The sequence below is a fragment of the Xiphophorus couchianus genome, chromosome 18, assembly GCF_001444195.1.
Source record: "Xiphophorus couchianus chromosome 18, X_couchianus-1.0, whole genome shotgun sequence".
Taxonomy (NCBI): domain Eukaryota; kingdom Metazoa; phylum Chordata; class Actinopteri; order Cyprinodontiformes; family Poeciliidae; genus Xiphophorus; species Xiphophorus couchianus.
The window spans coordinates 7,822,943-7,846,678 of NC_040245.1; the positions used below are offsets into that span (position 1 = coordinate 7,822,943).

The window sequence follows — 23,736 nt, forward strand, 5'->3', positions numbered from 1 at the left end:
GAGGAACTGGATTTTAGCTACCTCTCCCTGCATGGAAGCCTTCCCTCTGTATCCTAAATAAATGCTGCCCATATATGTCAGTAAAAGTTGAAATGTATGACTGTGAAATTTAATTTGTCCTAAATGTGATACAGTTGAAGAAATAAGATGCATTATCACATTACAAAAAAAAAAAAAAAAAGCTATAACCTCTGGCATATCACACAATTAGATTTCATACTGCAAATCTGTAATTTCTGCCCGGTAACAGTGTAAAATTACAACTGCACTTGCCAAACAGCTACTAGCAATGTGCTCATGACAGGCTGCGATGATAATGGGAGTCACCTATCTATCAAGGTCCTTCCTCACACACCACGCCTCTCCTCAGCCGCATCCATGTGGGTAGAGCAGAGGCTGAGCAGCAGTGGATTGCCCTCATAATGTCTGCTTGTGTGCAGCTCTGACGAGGGCAGAGATGGGTGTAAATGCCTTTGTGTTCCTTATCTGATCTATGCAGCAGCATCATCTTTTTGAAGTCCTCTTCAAAGCATGAACAGTACACTGTGAGATGGTGTGTCAGTGCACTGATGAGAGCCAGGGAAGGCATCTCTTCAATTTAGTGTAAGTGCAGATACAGAGCGTCCTCATGGTGAATCACTGGGTACTTATTAAAATATTCAGCCATGCAACCGTTAAATGCTAGAATTACTGCTAAACTTGCTTCATTGTTTCAAAACTGCCTAATAATAAATTATATATATATATATATATATATATATATATATATATATATATATATATGGCCAATCGCTTTCCATATATATATATATATATATATATATATATATATATATATATATATAGTCCTTCAATTTTGCAATGAAATGCTCACAATAAATAAAGATTTCATTTAGTTTCAAATAGTTTCTCAGCAAACTATTTGAAACTAAATGAAATTTAAATTTAACTAAATGAAATCTAAATGTAATCTTTATTTATTATTATTTTTCATTATTTGAAATAATATTTTTCTCATGCTACTAAAATCTGATCATTTAAAAAAAAAATATTAAAATTACAAATTTCCTTTTTAGTAAATAAAATTGTAACTGTGCAAAATACAGTTGCATGTTAATACAGACACACTCCCTCCCATTGAACACCACAAAAAAAGAAATCGGTCTCATGAATACGCTCTTTTAAACAAAACGTAAGTGTTTTAAAAACATTCAAAAAAGCGAAAAAAAAAGATCATCAAAGATAGTTATAAATTCAGCGGCTTAAAGCAAAAATTATAAAATCCCGTTCTTCCCTAGCCTGTTTGATAAATTACTAAATCATTAAGAAGAAATAAATATAAACTACAAAAACACTTTTGCTTCTAGTGCTTAAAACATTTAAGAGGGAATAAAACTTATAGTAAATACTTAATTTTTGAAAAACGTATTTTTAAGGCCACATACTTTAGAATAATCTTATTTATTATATTTAGCCACAATTCCTTCAGTGAAAAAAATTTAATTCGTACACGGCTGAAAAATAAAAGATTTTTTTTTTAAAATGCATTAATAATTTTGTTAGCGGTATTAAAAAACCTCAGCACGTCCCCTTTATTTTTTAATACACACGTTTGAAAAAACCGGATGAATGTCGGACTAGTAAAATAAATGAATAAATAAATAATAGTAATATCGATCAATCCAAACGTGCAGGTGTTCGACCGACCCCCGCTTTAAAATCAGCAATGTACTGTTTTTCATTTGTATATAGGCTAACAGTCGGGGATTAATTTGTTTCCCATAAACTGCTGTGACGCTTTGGAAAGCGATTGGCCATCCTGATCTCAACTCCTCCCTCATAATAAAGAGTGTGCGTGTGTGTCTCCTTGTTGTAAAACACAGCAACGCCAGCCATCTGCGTCGAGAGGGCACACTGCACTCAGCGCAATTACGCGGACTCCAAACTGGCACGGCGGTCAGAGCAAAAAAGAGACATTTTCCCGCTATTGACCGAAGTGCAAATGGACTTTAAATCACGTCATTCGGATCATTTTGAGAACTTGTTTTGAGCACTTCAATGCAGTTTACGGCACAGCAGCTGTGACTGTTATGTTTATCACGCATGTGCTCTGAGCACGTCGCCATTTAATAAACTGACTTTTTTTTTTTCTTTTTAGATTGCTTTCCTTCTTCTCTAAAATTGGCTCCCGTACAAACAGCCGCGTTGGATCCCTCGGCTTACTGCGAGACTCCGGTGTATAACCCGGATCTCTGCCCTAATATGATAGCCGCCCAGGCAAAGTTGGTGTATCACCTCAACAAATACTACAACGAGAAATGTCAATCTCGGAAGGCGGCCATCTCCAAGACCATCCGCGAGGTGTGCAAGGTGGTGTCGGATGTGCTGAAGGAGGTGGAGGTGCAGGAGCCGCGCTTCATCAGCTCCCTCAGCGAGATGGATAACCGCTTCGAAGGACTGGAGGTCATCTCTCCCACCGAGTTTGAGGTCGTCCTCTATCTGAATCAGATGGGAGTATTCAACTTCGTAGATGACGGCTCTCTGCCGGGCTGCGCCGTCCTCAAGCTCAGCGACGGCCGCAAGAGAAGCATGTCTCTGTGGGTCGAGTTCATCACCGCCTCCGGCTACCTCTCTGCGCGCAAGATCCGGTCGAGATTTCAGACGCTGGTGGCCCAGGCTGTGGATAAATGCAGCTATAGAGATGTTGTGAAAATGGTCGCTGACACGAGCGAGGTAAAGCTGCGCATAAGAGACAGATACGTTGTCCAAATAACGCCTGCTTTCAAGTGCACTGGCATCTGGCCGCGAAGCGCTGCGCACTGGCCTCTGCCGCACATACCCTGGCCGGGACCCAACCGAGTTGCAGAAGTCAAGGCGGAGGGTTTCAATTTGCTATCCAAAGAATGCTACTCGCTGAACGGCAAGCAGAGCTCGGCAGAGAGCGACGCCTGGGTGTTGCAGTTCGCCGAGGCCGAGAACCGGCTCCTCCTGGGCGGGTGCAGGAAGAAATGCTTGTCGGTCCTCAAGGCATTGCGAGACCGTCACCTGGAGCTGCCGGGACAGCCTCTGAACAACTACCACATGAAAACTTTGGTTTCCTACGAGTGTGAGAAACATCCCCGGGAGTCGGACTGGGATGAAAACTGCCTGGGCGATCGCCTGAACGGGATACTATTGCAGCTTATTTCGTGTTTGCAGTGCAGGAGGTGCCCGCATTATTTTCTGCCTAATTTAGACCTGTTTCAAGGAAAACCGCACTCGGCTCTAGAGAACGCGGCCAAACAGACTTGGCGACTGGCAAGAGAAATACTGACCAACCCCAAAAGCTTGGAGAAACTCTGAGGTAACACAAAAGAAAAGAAATATATATATGTTGATTTACTTCCTTTTAAAAAATGTGTTAGAGGTCTAAAGAGCTCATAAACGGACGGAGGAAATTTTGACAAACAGTTGTTGTGAAATGTGAGTTTCTGTTAAAATATTTTTGGCCCAGCTTTTTTCACTACGGTCTTTCTTTTCTAACAGTATCAATTGTAATTATTCCTGTTCATCTTTGGAGGTGTTACTAGACTTTTCAGAAGCAAGTTCAAAGTATTGTCAGTTAATCCGGAAGGCCACAAAAGATCTTTTTTTATTATTATTCTTTTTTTTCCGCACCACACGACTGATAAAATCCAACATTTTCCCAAATGCTTTAGAATACAACCCCATAACAAACTATGAATAAATAAAAAAAAAAAACAACACATCTGTACATTTTATTATACTGTAAATACATTCATAGATTGTGAATCAAGTGATCTGAGATTGTGAATGTTGTTCTGTGACAAGTAAATAGGATCCACCTGTTTAAATCTGAACTTTTTTCTTTATCTGCTAGAAACGTTTTTAATTTATTCTTGCATCAGTGGTAGTCTGACTCACCTGTTTCAATGGACATTTTCTATTTTTTTTAAGAGTTTACATTTTGATGGTAAGCGTGCGACATTTGTTACATCTAAAACATTCCATCGCGTTACTTGAATGATTATTTAAAAGTACTCGAGTTGTTTTTCCTTCATCATCCTTATAGGCCAACGTGATTTAAAAAAAAGAAAAAAGAAAATGATAGCCTATATATAGTATATATATATATATATATATATATATATATATTACAGTTTAATTCGAAAAAATGCACTTGAAATACACTGGATTATAACATCTGTGATCTGTTTTTTTATTATTATTATTATTATTTCTGTCTTTGATCTAATTTAAAGAGATAATAAAAGGAGCTGTTTCATATACTTGTGTCCCCCACTTTTTTTTAAAAAAAACTGCCAACTGAACGGTAGCGTAGAAAAGCATAAAGCATAATGACGTGCGATTAATATTTAACCATTTATTAAAAATAAATATGAATAGTGTGGAAAAATTTTACAATACATACAAAAATTGTAATATCTGTAAACCCGTGTATGTTTTCTCTTAAAAGCAAACCCTTTAAATAATAAACCACAACTGGCTTAAAATATGCTCTTGATAAGTTATCCGAGGAGTAACATAGTAATTGCAAAAATTAAAAGCGCACGCAAACCAAAAAAGTAAAAATAATAATAATAATTTTTTAAAAAAACCCACACAAACACACAAACTCGGATTTTTCTCTGCAAAACAGAATATCGTTTAAACGGCGAATAAATAATCAAGTGCAGCAGGATTTTTGTTTCCTTTACAGGAACAACAACAGAAAGCCTTCCGCCCGCTCCGTGCAGGTTACTTACCTTCGGGTCGACCCGTTTGAAGGCAGGGTCATCCTCGTCCACCTCAAAGTAGATCTCAGAGGTGGTGATGGACAGAGTTCCGCGGGCGACCAGGACAGGGGCGACAAGCTGGGCCGAGCTGCTCAGGACCACCGGACCTGGGGAGGGTGAAATAGGACGGACACATGTGGACATTACCGGGATAATATTTCTATTTAGATTATGAAGGAACCTTAATTTCACAGGACGGCGGATTCAGTCCCGTTATCGACCTGTAGAGCATCTTTAAAAATTGTGATGGCGCTTTTTTGTTAGCATTCTGATTGGACACCCGCTATATTTACAAAAAAAGTTTAAATAAAAATGAGAGAAAATATTTAAATTTTTTAGTCTTATAGAATCAATGCTTTGTTTTTGTCCCTATAGAAGATTTGCTCGATAGCGGTGCGGAAAATGTGCAATTCAGCGTTGTTTAAAATACAAAACGTAATTGTTTTTGTTAAAATCTGTTTTTAAGAACTACTTAAAAATAAAATGCTCATCAAGAAAAGCGTTGCCACTGAGTAGAAAAGTCTAGTTTCTAATTCTTCACGATAGTGTGTTTTTGAAGAGAGAAAATGAAGGCTATTAATTAAAACGGCAAATCTTTGAATGTGCCTCAGTGAGGTAAAGTAACACAGCACAAGCAAAGTCCTAGAGAAAGATTTCAGGAGCAAATGATCACCCATTAGGCCGGATTCTGAACACGGTGGGCTGATAGTGATCGCATTTTCTTATTTCAGTTCCCCCTCTTCCTCCTTCATGTTGTCAGATCAGTGTCGCTGTAGAGCCCCGTTCCAGTGATTTGTCTGCTCTCAAGCGAAAGCCCTCGAAAATCGGGATATTTATCGATCCCTTAAACTCCAAAGAGCCACTTTAATGTCTCGTCAATCTTAATCTGCGTTCCTCAGCCAATTATGGGAGATAGGGTTACAGAAATACAAGTGGATTTCGGTTGGAGCTCCCAGAGCGTCCCTTCATCGCTCTTGCAGGCTGCACAGTAAAACCATCCTCCCCTGGATACGTGTATATTTTTTCCTTCTCAGCATTGCTCGGCTCTGATCCTATCTGCTGATGCTATCAGAGCAAATATTACACAGTGCTTACAAGCTTCACATAGGTAACCAATAACCTGGAGCTCTTTTAGCTGCATTTGCAGCATTATTTACAGGAGATTACGAGTCATTGTCAGACTTAAGTGAAACATATCCTCCCATTTCTTTGCATTTCCTAATTTTATTTTATTTTGGTTTAACAGCAATAAACGTTGAGGTCTTTAATGTCATCCAAGTCCCCAAAGTATAATGAAAAAAAGAAATAACACTTCTGCACAAGGCATTGTAATCTGTCCCAAAAGAGCCACACCAAGAGAAACACACTGCAGCCTGAAGCATTAAGTATCTATTGCTCATCGGCAGAAGAGGATTATGAAGTAATCCCCTCAGGGATCCTCATAATTAGGCTATAACATTAAATGTTTACATAAGAATGATAAAATTAAGGGCAAGTTACATGGGGTGAAGGATCTGTAAAGCCCATAAACTGTTGGGGCTTTTTTATTAAATGAAAAATAAAACATGCCTCAAACAAACTCGGAGAAAGCCTAATACCAGTGAGGTGGACATTTGGGAGAAGTGTTTAGAGGAAGAGTTTAATCTTAGCTACTATTTACAGAAGATAATGCAGTGTTTGACTAATGTTTGTGTAAAAGGAAGGTGGGCTCCTTGCACAGATTTTAAACAGTTTGCAGAAACACAAATAATAATAAAAAACAACATTTTGCACTTCTCTGGCATACAGAGTTGATCTATTAAGAAATGTGGATTTATTTTACTCTTTTACAAACATGTCACCACTCGAGTGATCTTTATTTCGAATGGGGTCTTAAACCAGATACAAAAAAGGCAAAATTAAAGCAAAACAAAACGGTTGTGGCGGCTAAGCCACACTTGGTGGTGTGCTAACAAGCTTCCGGTATACTGGCAGAAGAGTCATAACAATAGACTACTCCTTAATGTGAGGAATGGTCTGACCAGATACTCGTTTTCTCTCACACACACACACACGTCTGTTTTACTCAGTTCTGGATAAATATGTGCAAACAAAAGAAATTCATTTAATGCCAGCTTGAGCACAGGCAGCGTTTAAAGTGTTTGTGGGGGAGAAAAACTAATCATAGGTTGAGTAGCCACAACTGCCTGAGCTCATGAGTGCAAGCGCCGCCCCTTTGGCAGCAGCAGCAGGCACTGACCCAGCGGCTGGCAGGAGGAGGACTGTTGTTGACAAGGACCTAGTCCCAGATCTCTCATTAAGACTGGTCATGCCTGGGATTATATACGCAGGACAAACTCAGATCGTTCATCTGAAAAGCATAATCTCACTGTTGCAGCACACTGAAGTCCCCCTATCGACAAAAACAAGAACTTAACATGAACTTAGCATAGAAAAGAAATCCCAGCTAATAATCTTAGCTTAGTACGCACGTTATAAACATATTACAACTATCAAACTCAACAATGCTGCGTTTACAAGGTCACATGTAGTTTTCCCCGGAGAAAAGCTGCTCGTTGTGTACTAGTCTCTGCTATGTGCTTTAGATTGGCCGATGAAGGGTTCATCTGACAGACATGAAGCGTTTGGCTGCCTGCTGGCCCTGGGTCAGAGAGGAGGGGTTAGTCTCATCTGTGAGATCTTAAAGGATTTGGCCGCTCATAAGTGCCCTGCTTCGGTTTAAATTCACACATCAAAATATTAGCACCACATGGCTTTGAAACATATTTTTAATAATCAATGTTTACTTTCTTTCTAACAAATAATGCAAACCTGGAATATAACATTTGTTTATGAATAGCATTTGCAAAATATGTACATCTACAATTCAAAGTTCTACTAAAGAGAAACTCATTAAATTAAAAATATCACCCAACAGTCTACTAGAAGAGGAATGTAAATCTATAAAGAACAATTTATCTTAATCTTAGGAAAATACGATTTTTTGCTGACGTAAGCAAACTAATGTATATGAGCACAGTTTTCATGTGAATGGAGAATTATTTGTGCTTTCATTCTGTTGTGGAACTTCTATGCAGATATTGCATAAAAATAGGGAAACTGCTAAAACTCCCTTAAATATATATATATATATATATATATATATATATATATATATATATATATATAAATAAATAAGTAATCATGAAATAAAATTTCATGATTACCTCGCTTAAAGTCAAAGCATGTATATGCTTAACTTACAGAACTGTTGAAGGAAACAAACAACAAGTAGAAAATTGCACAAGTTGTATAAGTGACTGCCTGTGTAACACAAACTTTCAAAGCTAATTTAGGATATATTAAGAATAAACTGAGAAGGATCGTAGTTCTGAAGATTAGAGGCTTGTTTTACTGGAGGATACCTTACATTACAGCTGGTTCAAATATCATTTCAGACGATCCATCTAAAAAATATATACTGTATATATATTATTATACTATTATTTAAGTAAGCGTAAAATGAGTTTAGCAGGATATTCTAACTTCATAATTAAATATAAATCATTTTCAATTGTGTCCGCCATTATTGCGGTAATAACATTAGGTTCAGGCTGATGTTTAGATAAGCATAAACAGCCCTCTTTTCAGATCCATTTCATGACTTTCTCCTCTGAAAAAGTCCAAACAGAAACAGACCACTGTTGGTTTATTATCATTTAGATACTGATTTATGTTTGCTAAGCTTGATTCTTGCGAGAAAGAAAAAATGGTCTTGAGCATGAAAGAGCCAATGAGGTGTAAAGCATATGTCAAAAGTCAGCAAAATGGTCCAGTGGTAAAACTCAAACTTCAAACACTGCACATGACGGTGCATCTCAGTAAGCTGGAATATGTATTCTGATCAGGCTCAATTGTGGGATTTAAATACTCTTTGAAGACATTTTAAGCAGGTATTTAACACACTTTTCATTAAACCAAATTATTGTATTAAATGTGTTTATTCGTTATCCGATAATATTTTAAACTAATAAACTAAATGTAGTTTCATTTGCTTTAAAACTGACATTACCATCATTACGATTTGAAAACATCAGTCTGATCTACGTAAATACTGTTTCACTTAGTGACTTACTGAAAGAAATAATATTTTCAGTAATATTCTAATTTATTGAGATGCACCTGGACAAATAAGAAAACATGATGTTTCATGACAATCTTCTGTGATGATGTTTCACTGTGGACAACAATGAGCATGCATAGTTAAAATACAACATCAACAATGCAATCAATTAATGCAAAGTGATTAAATAAACAGAAAAAAAAGGAGGTGCAGTAATGTCTGGGGTATTTGAAATGCTGATGTACCGCCAACGTTGTCCATCTCCTTTTCATGGAGCAGGCTGACGTTATCGTCTTCTCCATCCAGGACCAGTTCTGTTTCTGGGTTCTGACTGGCCAAAGTTGGGCTCCGGAAAACTAGCTTGGACTTCACGACCTTTTCTTCCTTTAAGGCTGTAAAAAAAACAAAAACAAACGAGACATCTCGAAATGTAATCTGCCATCTCCGAAATACTAATATGGTTGGGTCAGAAGATTGGACTTATATGCATTATATTTTTATCAATATGAAAGAGCAACTAATGTATAATCACCCAAATCTTTTCATATTCTAGGTAGATATAATAAGTAAAAGTATGAAATAAAAGTGTCTGCTTTTTATATTGGAAAATAGACTAGTACTAACCAATCATATTTTAGCTGATTTTACTTGTCAACATAAGAACCAAGTAGAGGCAGATATGGAAAAGCTTTATCTAAATATATTTTAAAAACATTTTCTTTGCTTTCTGAAACTGAACTCCCAAACAGTGAGAGGATACAGAATTAGATCATTAGATAAGGGGTAAGATTTGGGCACTGCCATCAATTTAAACTAACCAATTAAGTTACTGCAAAACAAAAGTCAAAAACAAAATGGAAACACTCGTTTTCAACATCATGGATTCAAATACAAGTATTTGGTAAACCAAACCTAGTAAAACTTGCTAGCCTTACTCATAAAAAACATTTATATCTGCAGCTGAGAATTAAATTGTGTTTTATAGCCAAGCATCAATGCATACACCCAGTTCAACTACATATTTCTGTTGGAATGATGTTATTTGTATAAAAAAAATGTCTGTCAATATCAGTACCCGAGAAGATGCTCCATCAGACTATCACCATTTATGTTGGTTGCAAAGTATATATATTTTGAAATTAGGAGAAAATATAAAAAAGAAAAGGCAATATAACAATATAGTAGACAGTATTTTAGGGGGGAAAAAACTGTCGAAACCTTTTTGTACTGTTAGAAAATATAAATAAACCATTTGGACATAGACAATAAAATAATGTTTTCATAGGCTCTGTGTTTTAGTCTTATCACACTAAATAGAGAAAACTAAAGCAACTAAACACAATGACCCTGATTTTATTTACACACCACTTTATCTGCATATGAAAGACTGCAAGGCTATTCATGGGATTCTACACTGAATATATTTTGAGTGGTTTAACTTGAGAAGTGTGCCAGCTTTTATTTTTAGGTCAACAATAAAAGACAATCTTTATCTTAAAAGACCAAAAGCTGAGTCGGGGGATACATATCACGCTCGGTGTAGATTAGAGATAATATTAGCTGCTTTTGGAGACTTGACAAGAGTGGGACTGAGCAGACAGCTCAATTAGGAGCCTGTTTATAGCAGGACTTCATCATATGGTGATGGTATAAAGTGGAAATTGAAAAGGATGTGTTCTTACACAACGCAAAAACAAAAGCCTCACAGTGCATTGATCATCTAAAATGCGCCCAGCTTGAACATGTGCCCGTCACACGGCGGCTCGAAACACTTCTGTGATTCCCCCCCCAAAGTCCAATGTTGGAAATAACCAGTGGAGAAACTTGTGTGATAAGGGAAGAACACATATCAAGGTAAGGAAGGTGGCTGACATATGTCTGACATGTTTCCTTTCACCACAGTTCTTAATTCGCCTTTCCCTCCCTTAAGGAACATGTACCTTGTCTTGAAGAGGTCACATTTGACTGTTGTCAACACTGCTACTGAGGGGGGGGAAAAAAGCCTTGCTTCCTGCTCTGTCTCATATCTGGCGTTCTTTCATCAGATGAAGGGAAGAAGTTGGAGTGTTTCGGAAATGAATTCTGTGCAATGTTACATGGAAAAGCCTGCCAGTGGTCTGAAATCAAAGCAGGAAGAGTGAAACCTAAAACTGGATTTCTGTAAACCATCATTACGCCTCAAGTAAATGAAGGGGAATTCAACAGACGGACTGAGGCTCTGACTGGTAGTTCTGAAAGGGGTTTAGAAGACCAAATAAACGGTGGTGATTTCAGCATGTAAAATCAACATTAGGTGAGGCATGTGTTTGCGAGAGTCAACATTACCCTCCAACTACCAGAACGGACTTCCGTTCTTAGAGAAAGCATATTTACAAATAAAATAACAAAGTGTCAAAGTAAAACATCTGTTGAGATGAAAAGTCATGAGGCTATGAAAAGGTTTAGAAAAACTACTGTACTTAAAAAGGGTTTGGTACGTGTTAACACTTACACTGCAGTAAATGAGTGTAAGGAGGAGGATTTAAGACTTTGCAGAAAAATAATAGAAGATGTATTATAATAATAGTGCAAAGCCATCTGTCAATCAGGACAAAAAATACAAAGCATAAATTGGTCGCTGGCTTTCTAGTGTGACAGCAGTTTTATTTCTTGTTTGCTTTTGAGCTCTTCAGTAACAGTGCCAAGAGAAGTCACCTATAAGCCAGTCTCATGGGTCCTCTTGTTCAATCACTGAGCTGAAACTGCCTCAGAGTGCACTAATTACACTCCGTAAAGTGCACTGCAGAGCTTTCATGCCCTCATTGAAGGCTGATGAAGATCTGCCGGCTGTCACCAAAGGAGGCGGTCTTGTGGCACTCATAGCTGGGGTTCAGCAAGGTCCTTACAGTCCCTTAGAGGGTACGTGGGGACTCTCCTCTCTCAAAAAAGTTTGGAGCAGTACACACTTTCTTTTTTAGAAATATTTGTTAAGTTTAATCCCAGTTAAATTCTTGAATAAGTAAGAGAAAGTAACCAGACAAACTGATTACGAGCTAGAACTAATTAGTTCAAAACAAAAGACCACAGAAAGGTTAAAGATGGGAGAAATAAAATGCTGAGGAAGATTGTCAGTCATTTAAGCATCTGTGAAACTTACTACTATACTTATACTTTAAGACAATATGTTATTCAGGACATCTGTTGAAGAGAAAAATAAACTACATTTTTGTTACTAAATCTACATGTCTTCACTATGTGCTTTCAGCTATAAAACTGGACTGACTGCAGTTCAGATCCACCATCATTTCAAATTACATTTTACAAGCTACAACAAACAAAAAGAGTATGAAAAATTTAAATAAACCGAATTTAACACACTGGGATTTTGACAGAAAAAAAACAAAAGATGAATTGGTCCGTCTAGAATCAACACAAAATTAAAAAAAAAATAATACAAAACACCCACTGACCAACAGGTCAATTATCTTTTAAAGAAACGCCACAAAATAAGATGGTATCAAGATTTGCTCCTGTCAACACTTGACACAATATTCACAATTTTAAGCTAAATGCAAAAGTAGATAATTTGCCTCTTATCTTCACAACCTTTTAGAACATTGTCTCAAAGTTTTAGCAATATCTTAAAGGTATAAAATATACAGAGCACATATGCATCAGTGGGAAAGAGATACTTGGCACTGCTTCCAAAAAGGCAGGATACCAGCTGGAGAATAGATATAAATGTGAAGTACATAAAAAACCTGGCCCAGAGGTTCAGTTCAGAACTTCAGCAATTGTGGTCAGAAGGTGTGTTTACAAGCTGCTTCTATATCAACAACATATAAGCTCTGTTTAAAGTACTAAGTACTATGCCACAGAAATAAGTTGACATCAGTTTGTTAATTTCATTATATGTTGCAGTTTCTCCTGTTAAACACCCCTGTCCCTCCCCACCGAAGAGTTTTGAGTTTGTGAACGCTACAGAATAAAAGCTAAGTATTGAAAAATAACAACTCTCTACATACATTTTTAAACGTATATAAAGTGAGCTTTATAGAATGGTTTAGCTACTTTTTCCAGACTCTGTTTCTGATCCAGCACTTCACTCTAGACTCCCCCCTCCGCTGTCTCGACATTCCACAAGGAGAGAAAAAGTCCTATTCATGGGATCACGAAGGCGATGCAGTTCTTCCCTCTGTCTCTTAACCTTTATTTAATCTGTACTGAGGAAAAATAAATGAGGGGGAAAATGACAGTTTCATACTTCCTGTGACACAAGACATTCGTAAATTTTTCGAGGCTGTAAAAGTAAGCAAGACAACTTTTGATGTAGAGTGGTTTACACAGTACAGACGCTTCCTCTAGGAGTGATCTTTATCCAATATTGTGTTTAAGTGCTTTGCGTGTCAACTTTGTTGTTACGCAACAGTCTCCATCTCTGGAAAAAAAAAAAATAAATTAGGCCAAAGGGTGATAATCCTGCATCTTTAGTCAAATATGTGCTATTCATAGCGAAGTGAGTATACCGTATCAAGAGGGGATAATAAGTATTTATTATCCCTGAGAAATGTCTTTCTCAGCGAAAACATTTCCAATAGGGCTGCTGACACAAAATTAACCCCATATGTTATATGTTAGCAACAACCCCCTTAATTCACACATGAAGAGAAATCAAAACATGTTAGCCCATAAAATTGTGTAATAAAGTGGAAGAGCACAGGGAATAAGCACTGAAAAGAAAATTTGTGAAATACTTGGTAGAAAAGCCTCTATTTCTAATGAGAGGTTCAAGTTGTCTACTCCTGTATGGAGAAATGAGTTTCATGCACTGCTCCACACTGTGTGGAGCAGTGTTGAGCCACTGCTCCACACAAACTGTCCTCAAATTCTGATGCTTCAGGGAGCCTCTTCTATGTACTTTAGATTCTTGCCAAGAACATTTCAGTAAATTTCTCTATTAATGTTTTATTCAGTTATATGAAGTCTGCCAGCACGATATGCTGAAAAATGTTTCTGCCCCCAAAATTCACCGTTAGTGGTGGTGTTTTTCGGTGATGTGCAGTGACATTTCTCTTTCAGACATGGTCTGTGAAATTACATCTACAGGATGAAGGATTTCAGTCTCATCTCACCAGACCAGTTGGGTTTATTTGTTCTTTATCTCAAATGTTCTGCAACAAACATTAAATGAGCGTTAATCAGTTTTTTTCAACAATGAAATCTTGTGGGATGAGTATAAAGGCCTTGTGGTTGAGTGTATTACTTATTGTTCTCATATAAATTCTACGTTTTTTCTGCAGCTTTCTGCAAGTAATGTTTGGCTCTGTACTACTACTTTTCAAGTTTCTGTTGTGTCATAAATCATGCAATTCTGAAAATATGTGCTTCACACTTCCAGATTATTGGTGCTGGCTGGAGCATTCAGTAATTTAGAAATGAATCTGCAGCCAATTCCATCAACACGGTTTGAAAAAAAAAAATGGATCCAAAAACCTTAAGAGTCTTTATAACATGTTTTTTGTCAAATACATTAAAAATAAAAAAAACAAAAACTCTTTAATTAGGGATAAATAAGCAGATCAGCATTTTTGGCTTTCTGTACCTTTTAGCAGCTCTCTTTCATTTTTTCATTCAGTCTTGAGTCATTCCACACAATTTCTTTTATGGATTAAATAATTTTAATTTATTTTTATGAGTGGATTTCTTCATCAAACCCTCAAGAAATACATTCAGAAAATGCTGACATGTTCATTACTTTTGTTTCTCACTGCATTTACTTAAAACCTACATTTAAATATCTGAATATGTATGTTGGAAAATACTGCGATGTCATTTGCCACAGCATAATGCCTTTAATTATGATGTTGGTAAAGGTTAATATCACATCATGAGGCTATGCCTGCTGAAGTAAAAGGCTATAAAGATCTCCGCCTGGTGCAATCAGCTTCAAGAGAAACCGCTCACCTGAAATGAGACAGCAAGGACACCAGGAGGTAAAACACCCCGTTAAACATTTGGATCAATATTAACGTGACTTCCATTTCATGCTTGCCCAATTCCAATCACCTAACAATATAGTCTGATTCTGGGCAGAGGCTGGCTGGACCAAGGCAGGCTATTACAGGCAAAGGCCAGAGACCGAAAGTGCTAGCTAAGCTGTCAGCACTACTAATAGACAATGAGGCAGAGTTTAAGGTAGAGTTCAACCATCAGAGTCTACATCCTTTAAAGCACAGACACACAATGGGCAAAAAAAACTAAAGAAAAACATTCCAACTCTTATTAAACAAAACTACTTTTCCCATTGCCATTAAAGTTGCTTGAAAGACGTCAGCAAAGTATCAACCGTAGGAAAAATATTCTGTAGTACTGTGATGATTCTAAGGTCATCTCGTACAAAGTCTAAATCCAACATGTGGTTTTTTAAAAAAAACAATACTACTTCAGTTTAAAAAATATTAATTCCATTTTAAAGTAAAAATATACTGTATGACTCAACTGATTAAGCGAGTTTACAAGAATGAATTAATACAGCTTCTAAATTGGGAAACACAAACACTTTATTTCTTCCAGAAAACAAAGAAGTAAAAAAAATCTTGCACTTGTCTTTTCAAATACCTCCCTACTCTGCAGCTGCATAGAGCTTAATTTACAACTTTAATGTTTACTTTTCTGGCAAAGACACTGGGATAAACAGAGGCTTCTGTCAAATACCAGACTATTGCAATCTTTAGTCTGTTGGGTCTGTTCTTTGGTTCCTTTGAGAGCTGCTATGTCCCCCCACCTCCCTTTTTCTTTATTTTCCCTAATTTTAACTTGATTAAATATTTTCCAGGTCTGAATAACTAGAGAAAGAAAATAAAGGCTAAAACATGTGTATTTTCATACTTTATTCCCAGTCCAGTTCATTCTCAGTCAAAAATATTTCAGGTTTTTGAGGTTTTTTAATCCTTTAGGATTATATGCAGTAGATTAATTTTGACCTTTTGTATTTATAATGTAAAAGTTATGCCAAAATGGTCTGTAAACTCTGCTAATTTGAAACTAAAACAGGGTAAACTTTGGAAAACAAGAATTTTGAAGTGTTTATTGTAAGACTGAACTTAAAGATTATTAATCAATATGCTAAGATATGCATAAGCCATTTAATGGGGGGTCCATGTGGATATGACAAAGAAAAATGTAGAATGTTTTTTTGTTTAAAAACAACATACTCTGTTTTTTAAGCTTAGATTAAAACAATTTGACAAAATAAAGTTTAAGGCAACTAACAGATGATCAAAGTCCAGGTTAACTGGGTTTGAGTGACTGACATGTACATAGAAATACTTGGCTAAGTCAGGAATACAATGATGCACAATGTTAATGTAAATTGAAATAAAGATACTGGCCCAATACATAGCCTTGAGGAACAACTTTTGACATACTGGCAATAGGAACAAAGACCACAGAGTTGACCATAATACTTAAAATCAATAGTAATGTGCCAGACTGAATGGTCCACTTAAAACTCTAAAAATATTTTTGAGTCTACCTTGTTGTCAAAATTTTGCCTGAATCTTAATCTGTGTTTTGTAACACTGGGCCCATTGCCTTGTATTCCGTTCATCTTTGCTGTCTGTTGTACTGGAAAATAAAAAAAATGAAAATAAAAATCACATTCCCATGCTTAATTTAGCTGGTGTTTCCAACTGGCCTTAGCTTACTGCTTGTCACTCATACTCTGTTCTTTTTTTAATAAGTAAACATTTTGCCTGTTTTCTTTTTATTACAGATATTTTCTCTCACCAGCTTTGCTCATTTGGAATTTTATTACTTGCGGCCCTCCACCATACCACAGGAGCCGCTTTTCATTGGCTGATGCCCATTCTACGTGGTCACGTGCGTGGCCGTCTAACAAACACACTTAGCTTCCTGTTAGCTAAGTACAGCATAATGGCAGAACTGATACAACTTCTACACCTTGAAGCCTGTCTGCTACACAGTCTTACGTTAGCTAAACCGATCAATATGCAATGTGTCTGTATCTGACATACACTAAAGATTTTATTTTAGCAATAAAGGCTTTGGACTAAACTGTTTTTCGTGTTAGCCACGTTAGCACCAAGTACAGCTAGTCAATCAACCATCGCTGTGTTCAGGGAAGCGCTGATTAATAATCGAGAAATAAATATCAAGCCTGGAAACTTGATATCGTAACGGACTGAATGTTATGTTTTTAACGTCTTTGCTCGTCTTGCGGGGCGCAGGCGGTTGCCACGGTAACAGGTGTGCTTAAACTACAAAGAGAGAGAGAGTAAAAAGGTAGGAGTGGTTTTGAGTTGATCACCTGTTCAGGTTATTTTACCTTTGTTTACCTTTGCTGTGGCGCATTACAGCCGCTGTAGTTTCTAAACGTTGGACTAATTACCTCGTTCGTTTGTGAGTTTACCTCATTCACAACAAACATCAAATAGAACAAATATATTTCATAAAATTTTAACAAACAAATGGCTTCTACCGCGGTAATTATGTGAAATTAAATTAATTATATCCCAACTTCAGAAGATTTGCCTTTACCTTTATGGAGCTCTTTGGTTCCTCCTATCAGTCTGTAGCTTCTCATATTGAGGTCATCGAACCAAATTTCAGATCTACCATAACTGACTGACACCTGCTGGCCTCAGGTTTGCAACCAGCTTGTGACTGAGAAACCAGCAACCTCCTCCCAGATGATGACATGAACTTGTTAGTTCCTCTGTCCATTGTAGTAGCTGATATATTCTGAAAATCCGGTAGAAATGATGCACTAATGGAGTCAAGGTTACATAGAAACAAGGCGCCGCGAGGCTTTGTTTGTGAGACTTGCGGTCACGTGGGTCGGTTGTGGGCGGAGCTTGGTAAGGTCCATACTCTATCACAGTTAAAAATGAGGATGCCATATTTGATGAACAATGAACCCTTGAGATTTCACAGAAGCTAGGACAGCTATTGTCAATATCATGGCAGTAAAAGACAAAAATTGTAACTGCCAATTGTCCCGGCTCCCCCAAAATCTGCTGAAGGTCTCACAAAGATGAAAAAAAAAGTATTTTTATTTTAACTCCTCATAAAAGCCTTTGCTACACAGCCCCATCAAAGTCAGTTAAAATAAGCTTGAAAAAGCAACTCACCTTTGATAGTGAGCATCAGACTGCAGGCAATCCCTTTCAGCTGACAAGTTTATACATTATTCCGCTCATTAAAACTAGAGCATGTTAGCAGGATCTCAACAAGTCTTTAGTCAGTTACTTTGACAGAAGCAGAAAAATATAAATAATGGATAAAAAAAAAAAAGAATTAACATTGGAGTTCTGTGCCACAGATGAAGGAGTTCAGCGGGCAACCTAACTTCCCAAGGTTGCAAAATAAACAGGCAACACAGGCCTAATACTTTTAATGGTTGCATTACAATGAGCTGAAGAGAAAAGGTGGTGACGTGCAGGGACTCAAAACCATTTTGAATATAAATTATAGACACATTCTGATGCACAGCAAATGAGAACATATTAATTTTGTGGACGGAAATTCACAAACTCAAATTCATCTCTAAAAATGTGTTAAAATATTGATAAATGTTTGAGATTTTTTTCTGATATTATCTGGACAATCTATAAGTATTGGATTGAATTAGGAAGATCCAGGACAATATTATTGTTTATGCTTTATAGGTTTAACAGGTGTGTAAATATTTACAGGTAAATGACTTTAACGCATTACATTTTACCCCTCACATCTCTGGTGAATGCCTTAATTTGAAAATTCCTTTTATTTTTCCCAGTGCAAATCAGAAGGGCTAAGAATAGCTTTTTAAGACTATTCTCTATTCTACTCTGCCGTTGTAGAGAAACCTGGTAACTTGGAAAATCCAAAAAACATTACAAAAATGAACAACAAATCAACATCAGGAGCAGAAGCTTTAATTACTGCGTGTATCTTAGAAATGGGACCACCTGCTTCTTCAACAGCTGCCAGGTGTTCATCTAGAGCGCATTATATTGAAGAAAAAGTCTAAGGTAACCATAAGACACACAGACTGAAGCAACTGTTGTCTTAAGTAGCTCAACGTATAAATAAAGAGAGGACACCATCAAGATTCAAAATCCCACAAGGTATATAATAAAAGATAACTGTAGCCACTGTGTTTGGTGCTTCTAATAAGTTTGCGATCAGCCCATTAAACTTAAACCCATTAAACATTTACCCTGCTGTTCAGTTACAGGCAGAAGGACTGGAGAATTTCATTTTGACAAGACAGCTTTATTGTGAAAGCCTGGGGTGTAAGGTTTTTACGCAGAAGTGACTCTAGGCGGTAGGCAAAACTAAACAATGAAAAGTTAGAATCAAGGAGAAAATGGTAACAGAAGACAGAGATTTTGTTACATATTTGTTAGTTGTACTTTGCAACCATCTCAACTTGGAATCCTAAACTCCAGGCCCAAAACATGGTATGCAGTTTGATTTATATTTCCCACAAATAAAAGATGCACCTACCATATTCTTGTGAGGACTTGCACGCTATATCCAAGTGGGTGGAGCCAAATGGGTTTCGGACAAACCTCCTCCTTCGCCGCAGGTCATCTTCCCAGTAGTCGAGACGCCAGAAGTCATGCAGCTGACTACGAGAGAGACAAAAAGATGGGCAGATTAGACAGAGAGCACACTCCTCAATGATGACCTGATTACAGCAGCCACATTTAAAAAAAACATCTGGGGGAGAAAATCAAACCAGATATGGTGGACTTTATTAGGGTGAATGCTGCCAAGCTCTCTAGAGGCCTAAGTAATGCTACCTCTGCAAAATCCAATAGCATAACAGCAGGGAGCACCAGCAAACCCGACATACATAAATCTTAGGCACCCCCATTTACAAATACAGCATCAAATTACAAGTATAAATGGCACAGCTTGGCTTCTTTTTTTACAATGTTTTTTAACAAGTCTTGTAAATCAAAGGTAGGAACCTCAATGCAGACAGCGTGGAGTTTAATGATCAGGGTCTTGGGGCGGTTGAAGCATGAGCCTATAAAACAAACCCTCCCCCCACTGCATATGTAGAGCCATGATTAAAATAATGTGCTGAAATATTCATTGAAATGATTCCCAGGGCCCTGGAGCAACCCAATTGAAAACTGCATTTTTATTCATTATTAATAACAGCGAATTAAAGCCATAAAGAAAAAAAAAGAAAACAGTTCCAGCATGTGGTAGCCATCTTTGTAAATGATTATTCCAACATAAGTGAGGACCTATGGATAATTTTATGGCTTGCAGCTAATGCAAACCATTAAGCATGGGGACAAGCATTAGGGTTTTAAGTACACAGCTTTTCAAATGTGTACTAGCTGATGCTGTTTTTAAGCCTGTGCACTTCACAGAAAATATAGCTGCATTTTTCATCTATGATTTTTACTTAAATGTGAAGAGATTGGACACTATCATGATTCATTTGGTCAATCACATTAATAACTGCACATTCCAGCACTGTAGTAGTTGGAATAAAATGGACAATATCTTTGTTTTACTCATCAAAATAAAGCACATCTTGTTATATACACATCTTGGAGCTAATGATTAGGGAACCCACAGCTCAAAAACACCCTTGAATCAGGTCAAATATGTTTTTAAATTCAGGAGGTGATTTGTCAATGTACGTCAGTTGCTGTAAGACCTTGGCAGGCAGCCTTGTATTTTGTTCGATTTTTGCCCCCTTTCTCAGCCGCACAGTTCTGAATCAGTCTAAACAGATTAAAGTGTTAGAGGGGATCACATCACAAAATAGACCCTCCTTGTTCCATGAATATAATATTCACCAGTGTAAGAAATCAAAAGACTCAGGAGAATTAGCCAAGTCCTGACAGCAACAAGGGCTCAGTTTCAGTTAAATATCAATCAAAAGCGGTTATGAGTAGAGAGTGTGTCCAAGCAACTGCGGATGTTGCATTCACAAAGTATCATGAGCTGGTATATGCAAAGTAACACTGAATGCCTTGAGCTTGTCCCCTGCCAATCTCCCTCAAAGCTTAACTGAGAAGAAGACAGATGTCAGTGGGTGGAAAGGAGACACCCACGTAAATGATATTGTAAATGCAAGATTACACAGTGTAAAAAATGTAAATCCACTGTAGGCAACTGGGTGATTATTGTGGAAGTAGAGAGAGCAGATGCCAGTGGGGGATAAATCCCTTCTTTGAAGATTTCCTTATTATAGTATTAACCATTATAAAATGCTTTCAAGTGGTTTGCTTGAGGTTGCTCATTATAGTTTAAGTCACAGTGCCTAAACACAAGAGAAAACAAAAAACGTGCAAACGTTTAAATAAAAAACAGGACTTAAATATATTCTATAGCTCCAAGTAGATTTTTTGCAACAAGTAAGACCAGTGACATTCTAAATCCATGGTTTTCAAGCTGTTTCAATTGGTAATATATGTTAAATGAACTGTATGATCAATGGTCTGGACTGAATTTGTTTTGTAGTTATGCTAATTACATGAAGCTGTTTTACAATAAAAGTCAAATTTATATATCTGAACAAAACATTCACACATCAGTACACAGGAACACAGGGCAACTTTGCAAATCCTAGACAACTGCTTCACCATCACAGCCTCTCAGCACTTGTGCTAATTGGGTGGCCTATTCAGAAGAAGTTATTCATGTTGTTGATAGGTAAATACAAGTCAGTTCCTCTAGATGAATATCAACTGGAAAAAAGTGGATTGCTTCCTCTGTGTTGAGGGTCAGCCTTTGACCCAAGTTGAGGACTTCAGATATCATAGGAATGATAGGATGAAGCTAACAATAAGACAATTGGGCTTTCTTTGCAACAATGGAGGTGCTAACCTGGTCTGTTTTGTGGAGCAACATTTTTGCCAAAGCATAACCCATCTAAATTCTTACTTGTACTTGTACATTGGACCCCGGCCTACTTGTCGTTCAATATTTGCTCATTGTTTTGAGGAAAATCTGCCTTTGACTGATTATTTTGTAGAGAATATCTGAAATAGTCAAAAGAAAATCCAACTCAGGAAGCTGAGACATGTAGGTGCAATACAACCTGACAGGCTATTTTGAAGACTGCTTTCTACTTGCTTAGACTAATGGCAATGTAAACCTGGGTGATCATATGCCCCTAGTATCAGTATTTGAATTCTGCTAACTTTACTCTGGCAGCAGACCACCAATGCTAAGATCCATTGTACAATAAAGATTAATGTACAATTTAGGTAATAAAGAGTCTGTTAAATATAAAATTCCTGTTCATAATTATTAATGCAAAGATAATAGTCTGTTTTCTTTCTGTAGCAAATTGTCCACCCAATGAAATCCTTTTATCAGAGTTGGTTTGACATCCTTATTTCACACATCGAATGTGTCTGGCCTCGTGACAACCATAAAGAATGGCTTTGAGCCGACCCGCTAGAAACTGGCAAAATTTATTAGTCCCATCACCCATCAATCAGCCAAATGGATTTCAAACTGCATTTTAAAAGCTAATTTTCCAACACTGATAACCTACAGGAAACAGAGCACCATTATTTATGAAGGTTTTCAGACTTGCTAAGTGTAGCAGGATAAACGTGTAAGGGAACTATTGTCTTTTATCTATCCTCTTTTAAATGGATATTTAAAGCACAATTTTCCTCCAGCAGGCCTTGCTGAGGAGTGAGACGTGCCAGATCTAACACTCATCCAGCAGGGTTTTATTTACAATAGAAAAATAAACATAATTTTAATACTGTGATAGCAGTATGATCAAAAGGATTTATACACTTTATTGCCAACTGTATAATATTGGTTGAAAAAACCCCCCAGAAAAATCAACTCTTAAGGCTCATATTGATTCCACATGAGGAGTTATAGTTTTAAGTGCTGCAGAACGTATTTAATTAAATTTAGTTTATTTATGTAGTGCCAATTCACAATTTCAATTCAGTCACACATACACTCCAATTGATCCTAGTTATCAAACAGTGCATTAAAGCTATAGTATGTAACTTTAAAAAATATATGTTTTTTTAGATGTTTGTTGAAATTGTCACTATGTCGTGGCAGTATGGTATGGGACAGATAGTTTGTGAAAAAAACGAGCTCCTCTGCCTTCTCCCATTACTCCCAGTGCTAACTCAAAACAGCCAATCAAAGGCAGGAGGAGGGTCTTAGTGCTGTCAATCACAATTTCGCTGTTCATCTTCCATCCTCCTCCTTCGCTGCTCCTTCCTGATAGCAGACCCTGTAATGAATGCTCAGGCTAGTTAACATGGACACCGATGACGGTGGATAAATGATTTAAATGTAATGGTAAGTTGTTCCTCCACCATTAACACACCGAGAAGCGAGTATACAAGGTTGATTGACCTCCTGGTTTGGATTGGTGTTTTTTTTTCCCCCCCACCATGTCTAGATGTCTACATGTATTGATTTGCAGCCATTTAATTGTGTGGATTTCTATTTTTATTATTACCAATTAAACAAGTGTACTTAATGAAACAAACAGTAAATGGACGTCAGACTAATAAGGGTCAGAAGCTGTAATAAGATTTGTGGATGAGAAAAATTCTGTATTGGGGCAAAAATTTTACTTTGCATCCATCTTACGCTATGTTAGCGATTTTGCTAATGCTTTCAAGCCAATTCAGCTTCTTAATGGTGGAGTCATTCCCAGTTAATGACGTCTTAGCTTTGGAGGATGGAAAAAAGATATGTCACCTTGTAAAAATTTAAACACTCAACATGTTTCTAAATCACCAACCAAATTTACTTTTGTTTCTTTTTAAATAAAGAGGACCAAATGACTTCATGACAAAAACACTGAAGGTGCTTATTAGTCATGGTTCC

The 23,736-nt window shown here is 37.1% G+C and overlaps 2 protein-coding genes across 8 annotated transcripts in view; one reads left to right on the top strand and one right to left on the bottom strand.

Moving 5' to 3' along the window:
* The window catches only part of nbeab (neurobeachin b), a 229,300-nt gene that overhangs the window by 62,596 nt on the left and 142,968 nt on the right, over positions 1–23,736 (bottom strand). For all 7 annotated transcript variants that reach the window (XM_027999172.1, XM_027999168.1, XM_027999170.1 and 4 more), the window contains 3 exons: positions 19,390–19,514; positions 9,144–9,290; positions 4,767–4,903 (listed from right to left, as the gene is read on the bottom strand). In XM_027999172.1, coding sequence (XP_027854973.1) covers positions 4,767–4,903; positions 9,144–9,290; positions 19,390–19,514 — 409 coding nt within the window. The remainder of the gene's footprint in view (positions 1–4,766; positions 4,904–9,143; positions 9,291–19,389; positions 19,515–23,736) is intronic.
* mab21l1 (mab-21-like 1) lies at positions 1,858–4,287 on the top strand. The gene has a single exon (XM_027999184.1). It carries the CDS (start codon positions 2,263–2,265, stop codon positions 3,340–3,342), a length of 1,080 nt encoding a protein of 359 aa, XP_027854985.1. The 5' UTR covers positions 1,858–2,262; the 3' UTR covers positions 3,343–4,287.